At 36.1% G+C, this 11,392-nt stretch overlaps 1 protein-coding gene across 1 annotated transcript; it reads right to left on the reverse strand.

Moving 5' to 3' along the window:
* Positions 1-1,768: 1,768 nt before the first annotated feature.
* Positions 1,769-8,706, reverse strand: LOC132184078 (uncharacterized). Its single transcript, XM_059597562.2, has 7 exons — positions 8,293-8,706; positions 7,962-8,197; positions 7,728-7,808; positions 6,432-6,848; positions 3,939-4,293; positions 2,094-2,171; positions 1,769-1,991 (listed from the first exon to the last, which is right to left on the reverse strand). The coding sequence occupies exons 4-7, from the start codon at positions 6,824-6,826 to the stop codon at positions 1,941-1,943; spliced, it is 879 nt and encodes a 292-aa protein (XP_059453545.1). The 5' UTR covers positions 6,827-6,848; positions 7,728-7,808; positions 7,962-8,197; positions 8,293-8,706; the 3' UTR covers positions 1,769-1,940.
* Between the last annotated feature and the right edge of the window lie 2,686 nt (positions 8,707-11,392).

Here is an 11,392-nt window from a genome sequence, read left to right on the forward strand (position 1 = left end):
GCTTTTTGAACCTTACTTCAAAAAGCTAATGTAAGAAATAAACTATTTTACGCCAATGGTGGGTTATTTTTAGATTGGAAAAGTTTGTTCGGAATTCTAAACTGTGGGCCGAATTAAATATATATGAATGAATATAACAAAAATATTTAAATACTATATGAATTGAGGGAAAAATAAAATAAATTCTAAAATTACTAAAAAAGAAATAGGGTAAAGTCCACTTAACCGTCTCAAATAACCACTCCAATGACAATCTACCCCGCAAACTATCAATTGCGACAATGTACTCTCTAAACTACCAAAACAATGATATTGTACTCTCAATTTTAACAAAATAACGAAATTACCCGTACTAAAATAAAAACAAAAATGCTAAAATTTAATTTAATTTTTTTCAAAATTTTAAGGGTATTTTTGTCTTATAAAAATTTTATAGGGGTAATTTCGTCATTTTGCAAGCATTAGGAAGGACATTGTCATTGTTTTGGTAGTTTCAAGGATAAACAGTCGCAATTGATAATTTGGGAGGTAAATTGTTATTGAGATGATAATTTGAGAGGATTATATGAACTTTAAAATATATATATATATATATATATAGAGAGAGAGAGAGAGAGTGAGAGAGAGAGAGAAGCATACATAAGGTTTTAAAATATATATATATAGAGAGAGAGAGAGAGAGAGAGAGAAGCATACATAAGGTTGGTGGGTGGATACAGGAGAATAATGTGTTGGTGCGCACTTTCATACTGTTGGAGTGTGATTCTTAAAGGGCGTGGGATCATCAAGTATAGAATTGATTTTTTTATGCTCAATAATTTACCTTTTTTTCATTTTTTTTTTTTTTTTTTATTTTAGTGCGCGTCTTTCCACCCACTACAACTTGGTCTTCTTCTTTTAAAGATTCACTTTGGCAAGTGATGGGACCCTTGAATCAATTCGTTGGAATCTCCGTCAATTTGTTTTTTAAATTGTTAGGAATTTGTTTGTCTAATGAGAAACTTAGTAAGAGATTTACCTACCTACCTGCTTGAATAGGTAGTTTGGAAGATTCAAAATTTATTCGGGTAAAAGGAACCTCTCAAGGCTCGGAAACTTCCCGTTTGACGAGTTAAAATTTGACCCAAAATATGGTGCTAGAATTTGGACCCTTTCTTTACGGTCTGTTTGACTATGACTTTTGAGAATGTAACATATTTTTGCTATGTTTTTTTCTTTTTTTTAATGTGTGAGAAAGACGAGAACACGGAAAACAACAAAACCAAACAGAGTTAAGGAAGTCTTTTCTATTGTTTAACAAGAAGGAAAGCCAAGGACGGAGGCTATTCATTGTTTTATATGATGAGCGTAGAAGTTAATACTTGTGTGAACTTTTTGAGCCTCTCAAGAGACATGGGAGACTGATAAAATGATTAGAGAAATAGTCCAATCCAAATGAAAGCTAGGGTTACAATGACTAAGTTTCCTCTAAGGATGAACTAGGTGAGGTGGAGGAAAATAGCCAATTGGGCAGAATCACGGTGCTTCCGTCGCATTCGAGATCTAGGCTAGTAGCTAAAGCCCACCATTATCTTCGTAAACTAACAGAAGCAAAATGTTACACGTCAACTCTTATACAACTACTAGAGAGGTGTAGAGTACTCATAAACTATTAGATGAACCTTTATTAAAAAAGACACAATGGTTTATGAATAAATTCAATGGTTTATGAATAAATTCACGTCAGTCCAGTTATACTAGAGTCGAGTTTTTATATTTACTCGGGAGAAACAAATAACTCAACGTTTTTTTTTCCTTTCTTTCTTTTCATTGCTTTCAACAAGTGAGAAGTGTTGATATATTTCACACGATTCTTACATATCTCACATCTTCCTCATCATAAACATTATCTTTCCTCTCACATTCCTACAATCCCTCATTTTCCAAAGCGGAATCTTCTTCTACTCAGAGTCAGAGTCCATGTTGCCCATAGCTTTTAATCCTCTAGGTCTCTGCGTCAATTACAAATCGCTTCAGGATTCGCAATTTATTATAATGAAACTAATTCAATGGATTTTATTTACCCAAAATAAGGGTTAATAAATAAACAGTACCTTCTTGGATATCTTCTTCTCCCTGACCTCGTATCTTTCCAGGGTCAGATCACACAACCATGCTCCTGGGCTGACTAGCTGTGAAACCAGTTACAACAAATGAGAACACAGTAAATATTTTTACCACCCAATTTAATTAATTTTATATATATATATATATAATTTTTTTTTATTATAAATTTCTTTTGCTCATATCTGTTTTGCTTTCCTAAATTAAATTCAGAGGCAACCATGTGCCTTTTGTCCTTGGTCCACGCTGGAAAACCATTCTGCAACCACCGCACCATAATTAAAAGGATACGACTTCAACCACAAAGGATTTTATGACAATAAGGACAACAATGATGCGATTTTTGTCATCTCCAACCCTAATCAAAACCATATAACTTCGGTTGAACACTGTTTACACGTGCCCATCAAGCAACAACCGCACCAAAATGGCGGACAAAGTCTTCTTCATTTTTAAATTAAATGGTTATTATTCATTTTATAATCCAAATTTAAACTCAGTATATCTAATTGTGTAAATAAAATTAATATTAATACATTTTTTTTAAAAAAAAATTAAATTAAATAATATAATATCATGTATATGATGTCAGCCATTTTATGTAGAGCCGCCATGCCAAGAAAACTAGTGGCAGCCTGGATGGGACGAATCTGGGCGATGCAAAGTGATGGGATAGGGCAAACCGTAATATATCAAATGTTTTAGGGGCACAAGTATAAACTTTGGCGTAGAGAAGTTTGGCACTGGCCACTGGGACCCCATAACTTTTTATTTATTAAAAACCGGCTGCCCCTGCCAAAAGTCGCTCGTCTCGAACCATCGCGACACATGCTTTTGTTAAGTTTTGTTTGGTCCACGAGTCCCATCCGAATGGTCCATTAAACAAAAATGGGACCTACCATTTCACATCAACGGCCACGATTTCTCTAATGGTCATCTTTATTAAGACGGTAAATGACCCTAAAGAGACAAATAATAATAAATCCAGCATAAGTGTGAAAAAATTAAAAATAGCGTTTCCATGACGCAATTGGCCTTTTACCACTAGACTAATCCACCTAGTCCTTCACACTCGAACCATAACAAAGCTTTAGGTGTCATAATTAGGTACACATCCGCGCCTTAACTGACACGTACTCACGTCCCCACTTTTTCCTGCTATAATCTTGTCATCTCACACGCTTCCTTCTAGCCTTCACCAACCAAACCGAAAGCAGATCCAAAATTTATAACGCCTAACAAATGCAATAATTCTATTTTATAGAGAGCCCTACCCACCAAAAATTCACAACTTGTCACGGGCATCCAATTTCTGCTCCGCCAACACTTCTTTCCCGTAAGTTGTGCAAAATTTGGACCTTTTCTTCTTCTACTAAAATTGGCACTATCCTTTCAAATAAAACATCTTAGGTTTTTCAATTTTTTTTTTTTCAAAATTTGGTTTTAAAATGACGTCGTACCATTTCATCACGTGGGACGATAACACATTCTTTTTTTTTTTATAAATAAAATAAAAAATTGAAAACCCTACCATTAACTATTTCCTCAAAAACAGTGTCCCCTTATTCAAAATCCAAGCTTGCAACGAAGATACCTTACACCTTTTGCTCTACGTTTAGCATCTTACGACTTTTTCTCCGGGTAAAATTACTTTTTTTCCAAACTGGGTTATTATGGACTGTTTCAAAAACTAAAAATGATGATAATAATAATAATTAAGACAGCTAAATACAAAAAAATAATAAAAAAAATTGGACTTCGTTGCTATGAGATTAATTTAATTAAATTTTAAAAAATAAAAATAAAAAGAAGCAGAGGAGAAATGAAAAGCTTACATTGAGGGTGCGCTGTATGAATTTGGCTCTCTTCTTGGGTCTCTGAGGAAGCTTAGACCCCTTGATGGCCATGAAATCCTCCTCTTTCTCCTTGTTAGTCAAAGCAATGACGAACTTCGGGGGCCATACCGGTAGCCCAGCCTCGCCGCTTCCGGACGACGACCCTCCCTTCTTGCTATCGTGCGCAGTCTCCGAAGATGCCGCTGATTTGTTATTCTCATTGTGATGGTGGTGGTTGTTGCCGTTATTATTGGTATTGGTCCCTCTCTTATCGTGCGCACCCCTGTCCGGTGAAGCAATTCCCCTCACACCTCCGTTGCTTTGCCCTCTCATGGCACTGGATGTCTCAGAGTTCCTGATTAGGACCACACACCACAAATAAGAACTATACATATATTGTACAATATTATCATACAACAAATCATATCACATGATATTTTGTTTTGTTTAAATGAAAATTTGGAGTATATTTATTCCTCGAAATTACGAAATTGACCTTGGGATGATCTAGATCGGTGGCTAAGAGAACGCAAGAAACGCGTCGAGTTTTGCGTAGAAAAAATAGGCTTGGTTTTTTGGCTTCTCTGGGGACCTTTATGTTCCGCTTTTAAAAAAAAAGGGAGTGGTTAATTGCTTTTCTTTAATGAAAAAGTTGAGAAATTTGAGAGGGAGATATGATTCAGTAGGATACGCACAGCTTGCGCTTTCCCGGGTTTTGAGCCGTTGGATTCAGGTTGCCTTTCGAAGGTGTCAAGGCTACGTGTTGAAAATTGGAATGGCATGTGGGATGGGGGTGCGACCAGATTCCTAATTTTGTTGTGTCATCGGACGGCTAGAAATGGGTGCCTGAAAGAAAAAGGATTTTAGAGGACACGTGGAATAGAAACTGACCTTTCCATGTTTCCAACGACTCCACCTCGCTAGGCGTTGTTGGGCTTAGTGGATCAGATGCAGTGGAATTGGATCAGGTGCGGTGAAGGCTATGTAAGCTTGCTGGAGAAGTTAAAGGTAATTCAATTCAATAATGTTTTTTGCCTGTTTAAATGTTACTTTACTCTTTCGTCCTTTACAACTTGTTTGACCAAGGACGGACATGCCAAGCATCATAATCCAATTGGTTCCAACAACAGAACCAGACAAAGGGATGGCTAATGGCAATTCGAATCATTTCCAAAATAAACCAAGCATGCTAATAAAAGCAATAGAGAATGTGAGAGTATCACAATTAACACTAATTTTAAAATTAAGCTTAAATTATCAACATAAAAAAAAAATAAAACAAATGAATTATCGCTCATACAAGCATTTAAGCACAAGACACTATCAAACTAATTTACTGACATTAACTTTTGTAATAATAAACAAATAAATAAGGAAATAAAGAAAAAAGAAAAGCATATCAATTTTCAAAAACAAAATACGATTAAAACACAAAATAAAATTGCCGCAAATTTTATTTTTGTGGGGAAAGTGCGCGGCAATGATAACCAACCAAAAAGAAATATATACGGCAAAATGACGCGTTATGAATGAATTGAAAACCTGGGGCTCTGACAAGCTAAAGGAAAAATAAATTATATCTGTCTTTATTAAAGTTTGCTCTTCTTTTGGACAATAACCTGCCGCCCACCTTAGCATTTGGAGAGTGGACAAAAAAGCTTCATTACATGTCGGAATAGATCCAAATTTTATTTAAATAGATAAAAATAAAAATAAAAAATTATATAAAATCTCTCATATTATTTACTCAAATTACTAATAATTCAAGCAAGTAATTGCCAGGACCCAATCTCATCCATGAGCCCAAAATGTAAAGCATTGGAGTTGAAATTTCAATGTAGGCATTATTTAAAGTCGGTCAAACTTACTTTCAATACACTAATGCATTTGAAGCTGAAATTTCACACATGAACCTATATATTGTGACCACAAAACAGTCAGGCCCACATCTTAGCGTCCTCAAGAATGAGCCCATCAAAGGGTTTTCATAAATTGCATCATAGTCATAAACCACTCATCACATCCCATCACATGACGTGACCTAAAGTGGGTGTCACGTGCCTCACAATGGATATTAAATCCTTAAATTTTTTTTGGTTCAAGAGGCAATTCGTTATTTACAATAACTATAAGCGAATTAAAAGCGTTATCTCAGATGGGGCCCTCACATCTTTTTCTTTTGTGCTAAACGACATAATTAGAAACACTGCTAATACCGCTACTTAAGTTAGCGTTTTTAGACATTTAAAATGATAAAAAGTTCTTTTTTATTTCTGTTTTTTTTTAACTTAATCCACAATAGAAAAAAATAAAAAAGCACGTAGTTGGCCCACGCGCCATACATACAGCAATCAATCACTTCAAAGTTCAAACAAACAACCAAATTTTCCGCAACTCAGCGTATGCGTGAACCGCACGCGCCGCAACTATCACGGAGAAAATATTCACCCACGGAAGTAAAAATTAAGAGGCGTGTAATCAATAATAATGTACCTGAGAATTCGCTGAGATGGCGGTAGCGGAGGCGAAGACGGGCGCTGACGCAGATTCAAATACCCATTACTATGATTGGCGCTAGTGGGCTGATTGGACGAGTCCTTATCGACTCTCACGACCCTCCGGTCCACCCGAACCGTGTTCCTTTGAACCGGGGCGGCCGAGTCGTTGTTGTTGTTGTCCTTGACCTGGACCTTCATGCACCTAAGCCTCTTCCGGTTTCCCCACTGCAACACGAAATCCGACGACGTCGTTTGTCTGATGGTCTCGGAGCCAGCTCTCAGCAACAACGACGCATCTGCTCCTCCTCCTATGGTAGTCTCCCTACCGTTCGTATTGTTTACGTTGGCATTATTATTAATACTGTTGCTCCTCAGAGAGTCCTTATCCATCTAGTTTTGTTAGTGTACACACCTGTCCCATCCCATCGAAGTTAATTAGTAATTACTGAGGTTAATTTCATATCTAACCCAAGGGGTAACTTCTAATTAAAACGGAGCGAGCACCGAAGAGGCAAAGCAAAATTTGGATTTGGATATCGCTACTCAGCAACTTCCACGAAATCAAACCCTCCCGACCAAAAAAAAATAAATAAACGAAAGAGAGAGAGAAGGGCGAAGATTGTGGAAGAAGTGCATCGGACGGTCCAGGATTTATGAAAAAACATGGTGGAAATTTCGCGCTTGGGGTGAGATGGCATCATATGGAGACGGAAGTGGATGATGAAGAACTGGCGTCTATGAGGATCTTCCGGGTGATAATGACCACAAAGCGAGATTTTTCATCGCAGCTGTGTTTGGCTGCTAAGAAATGCAAGAAAATCTTTGAGTAGATCAGTTTCTTCGTGTTTGCAGCGTAATCAAAGAAGTGGCTAGTTTTGGAATTTCCGACATCAAAACGAACGAAGGAAGAAGATACTTTTGGAAACCAAAAGTAGGGTCATTGGTTCAGAAATTGCAGCAACAATTCAGACACCATCAAATGAAAGCTCGAAGAAAAACATTCACAGTAGAAAGAGAAGAATTTTAACGCAGATGCCGTTTCCTTTTCGTTGCAAAAAACTCAGGGTATGAAAACAGCAAATAAAGAGGAAAAAATCCCACGAAGACTGAGAAGTTGCACGAACTGAAATTTCTTGGAAAGGCCATAGACGAAAGGAAACTTCCAATTCCGGATTTTCCAGAGATAAAACGACCAAAAAATGGCAATAATGCACACCTATAGCCGCGGAAAGAGAGGGAAAGAGAGAGAGAGGGGTTTAGAGAAGAAAAGTGATGGAAATGAACGCATTACCTGAGAATTTCAACTCTGTTTCAAAAAATAAAAGTCTGCGAATCGGAATCACTTTCCGAGAAATCCGAGAGCTTCGATGCCCTGCAGAACACAAAGAACCAAAGAAAAGCAGTGTTTGGTTATAGGGATTCAAACCCGATTTGCCCGTATAAAAGCACCCAAGAACCAACATCAAATTACAAAGCTCAATTTGGAACCGATACTTGATCTTCAATTTAGATAATGATTTCTCACCTGTATTACTCAGATACTGCCACAATCACCACAGGGAATTTACAGAAAGAGCTTTCCTCTCTTACAGTCCAAAAATGCAAATTTATGACCGGTATTCAACGAAATAATGACATTACAGAGCCTAAATCTTCAAATCCCATGTAACAAGCCAATCTCTGACCGATAATTATCCTTATATTTTCATTGAAAGGTTCCAGATTCCTTCTAAAAACTGCTCAAATCTCACGGAAATGTACCTGTAAAACAGAAATTGAACACAAAAAAATGTTATCTCAGATGATAAATCGCACAAAAACATGAAGGAAATCAAACTCTGCTTCGAATTGCAAACCTAAAAACTCGAAACTCTCGACCTCCTCTGTGTAATCTTCAATGAAACGAACCCAATCTTCGCAATCAGCTACGGAGATCAAAACCGAATCCACTTAGAATTCCTTCCAAGGGAACCCGTTCAGAGCTCTTCAAATGTTATCTGTACAGCAAAAAAAAGTTATTCTTTGAAGACTAACTCCACGAACGCGCTATAAAATTGATCTCTTCGCTCAATTACAAACCTCTCTCTCTCTCTCTCTCTCTCTCTCTCTCTCCACCAGCTCCAGATCCTCAACCTTTTACAGTACAAATCTCATCAATTCTCTCCCGAATTCGCCGGTTTGGCATCTAAAGAAGAAGATAGAAAGGAAAAGAAAATTCGGAGAGAAAATCAGAGAGAACGACCAAAATTACAGAGAGCTTCTTCCTCTTCTTCTCCTTCTTCTCTTCTGATAAACGAAACGCTCTCAGTATTTTATACGTCCTCCTCCCACTCTCCGTCACACTTCTACCGTCCAACGCTGAGCTTTCCTGACCGTCCATCAGTAATCGCAGGGCTCTCCTCTCCCCTCTACTAAAACCGTCGAGTCCCGTCTCCTATAATCCCAGTTACGGCGTTTCCCAGACCTCGTTAGCCCTAAAAATTAGTCTCACGACGTCAATCAAACTAACGGAACCTTTAACGCTGTCAGCTTCTCCTACTACATTTTCAATTTATTATTTTGTTATTTTATTATTAGTTCTTTCTCGCGAACCGCCGAACCGGTGTGATAAGGAATCAGGCGTGGGACTGTAGTGTGTTAACTATGGTAAGCTAATCTAACCATGGTTGGTTAAAAGTCGATTATAAACGATAACTTAGATCTACTAGTCAGTACAGAGTTGACCGAATTGTTGAATCTTGGCCGTTCCCTTTTTTTTTTTTTTTTTTGAGGTAAATGAGATGGTTAAAAACGATTATAGTTTGCACCTTTATTAAACGACGATTATCTTGGTTTTAAAAAGGTGTAAAACAAAAAATAAAATAAAAAGGTGTAAACAAAATAAAAAAAAAATAAAATAAAAAGGTGTAATATTATACTTAATCTTGGGATTTGGCTTAAGGCCTCATTTGGTACGCGGAAATGAATTAAAAGGTATTCTATAAACAAAATTTATTATTACTAGAAATGTTCCATTTATATTTGTTAATTTGGTGACAAATATAAATGGCCATAACCATGCATTGAATTATTCATTATAATTTAATTACAAAATTTAAAAGTATCTAGTCGCATTTTCTTTTTGAGCAGAAATATTGGATAGTATTATTAATCTCAAAAGAAACGATTAATACACAGAAGGAAGAGGAAAATTTTCTTCTCTCCTAAGAATACCCCAAATACTAGGCAGAATTTCTTCCACCCAAACTTGATCTGTGGTATGAACGGTTGCCTATCGGGCAAGACCATGTGCAGCACAATTCAACTCTCATCACGTGCAGGAATTCAGTCTTACCCATCAGTTGTAAACCAGATTGTATGTCTTCAACAAAATGCTCGAAGATACTTTGACATACTTGATGCGATCTCACCGCATTTACCACCTACGGTGCATGTCATCGTATTTTTATTTATTTATTTTGAAACAGTTCAATCTCATTCATTGATAAATGAGCATAAAGCTCAAATAACACAGAGCAAAGCTTTGAAGCAACTATAGCCAAAGCTACGAGATTACAAGCGTTAAAAACGACGTATTACATTCCAGACTCATACAAAATCCGCTAACCTATGACTAATTTTCAAATTAAATAGCAGATCTGTGCCAAATAAACTCAAACCAATGCATAGATAGTTCTTATTCCTCAATATTGAGGGCAGAGAACCCCAAGCCAAAACTCATCCTCCTTTACCCGAAAGCCAAGATAACATTCGTATCTACAACCCAAAGGTCTAGACCAAATCAACAACCCCAAAGGGCATCAGGCGGGCAGATCAAGAGAGAGAACTAAGTATTATTACAAACAAAAAACAAAACCGATACAGGGAACAAAACAAGACAAAAAGAACAAAAAAAAAAAAAAAAAAAAAAAAACCCCCTCAAGCAGCAGTAGAGAAGCACGACATCGTAAACATCCCTTTGGAAGACACGCATTGGTTGAAGAAAATGATAAAATCTAAGGTTGAAGAGACTAGATCTGGATCTAGATCTAGATCTACAAACTAGATCTAAAGCAATCTGCCAGAAACGGACACCGGTAGAGCCTACAGAAAAGACGTCGAGCACTGCTACCATGAAAGGGGAGGAGAGAAGATCTAGATCTAGATCTTCCCTCCTCTTGAACTTCCTCTTAGTGTTGTTTAGATGAAAAGAAAGAAAATAGAAATGCGTTTTTAACTTTAACTTATAACGAAAGTCGTCGTATTTTTCATTATAAGTTAAAAACGCATTTCTATCGTACATTTAATGCAATTCAATGCTTAATTAACTCTTCGGTGTTTTGAAAGCATTCATGTTCCTTTCACACAATAATCAAATAAGTTTTTACCTTTTTTTGCTTTCAAAAGTATAAAAATCACTTTCAAAACATGCCAGAAAATTTGAGTAAATCACACAAATGAAAAATAAATCACATAAAACATTCAAATGAATTAAAACATACGGCCATTAATTTTAGTTTAATTCATATAAATAAAACTTGTTAAAATATTTGTTTCCATAGGATTAGTTTAAAATGAAAAAAGTAGAGAGAGAAAAAAAAATTGCAAAAGAAAAACTTGAATTATGCTTATCAAAGTATGAATAGGAAATTAGCAATAATCTCTAATATTATTGGTGTAATACCTATTAGATTTAAATACAAATAAAACTCATAATTATGAACATTCGAAAAAATATATATACAAAGCAATAAACAAAACTTCTTTTATGAATACAAAATAAAACAAAATTTTTCACTCAACATTTAACGCAGTCAAATAAATTATCTCACATCAGGTTCAATGTTTAATTATCTCTTTAGTGTTTTGAAAGAGTTTCTATTTCTTTTTTCCACAATAATCAAAAGAAATTTTTGCGTTATTTTGCTTTCAAAAGTTGAAAAAGTACTTACCAAAAAATGCCTGAAAACCCCTAAA

Source organism: Corylus avellana, chromosome 7, assembly GCF_965113065.1.
Source record: "Corylus avellana chromosome 7, dhCorAvel1.hap1.2, whole genome shotgun sequence".
In the NCBI taxonomy this organism is placed as follows: Eukaryota; Viridiplantae; Streptophyta; class Magnoliopsida; order Fagales; family Betulaceae; genus Corylus; species Corylus avellana.

Bases quoted from the DNA above. Each gene is read 5' to 3' on its own strand.
- LOC132184078 (XM_059597562.2), bottom strand. From the start codon at position 6,826: ATGGATAAGGACTCTCTGAGGAGCAACAGTATTAATAATAATGCCAAC. The intron at 2,172-3,938 runs GTAAGCTTTTCA...CTGGTTTCACAG, and splicing joins TCATACAGCGCACCCTCAAT to CTAGTCAGCCCAGGAGCATG. The intron at 1,992-2,093 runs GTACTGTTTATT...TAATTGACGCAG, and splicing joins AGAAGAAGATATCCAAGAAG to AGACCTAGAGGATTAAAAGC.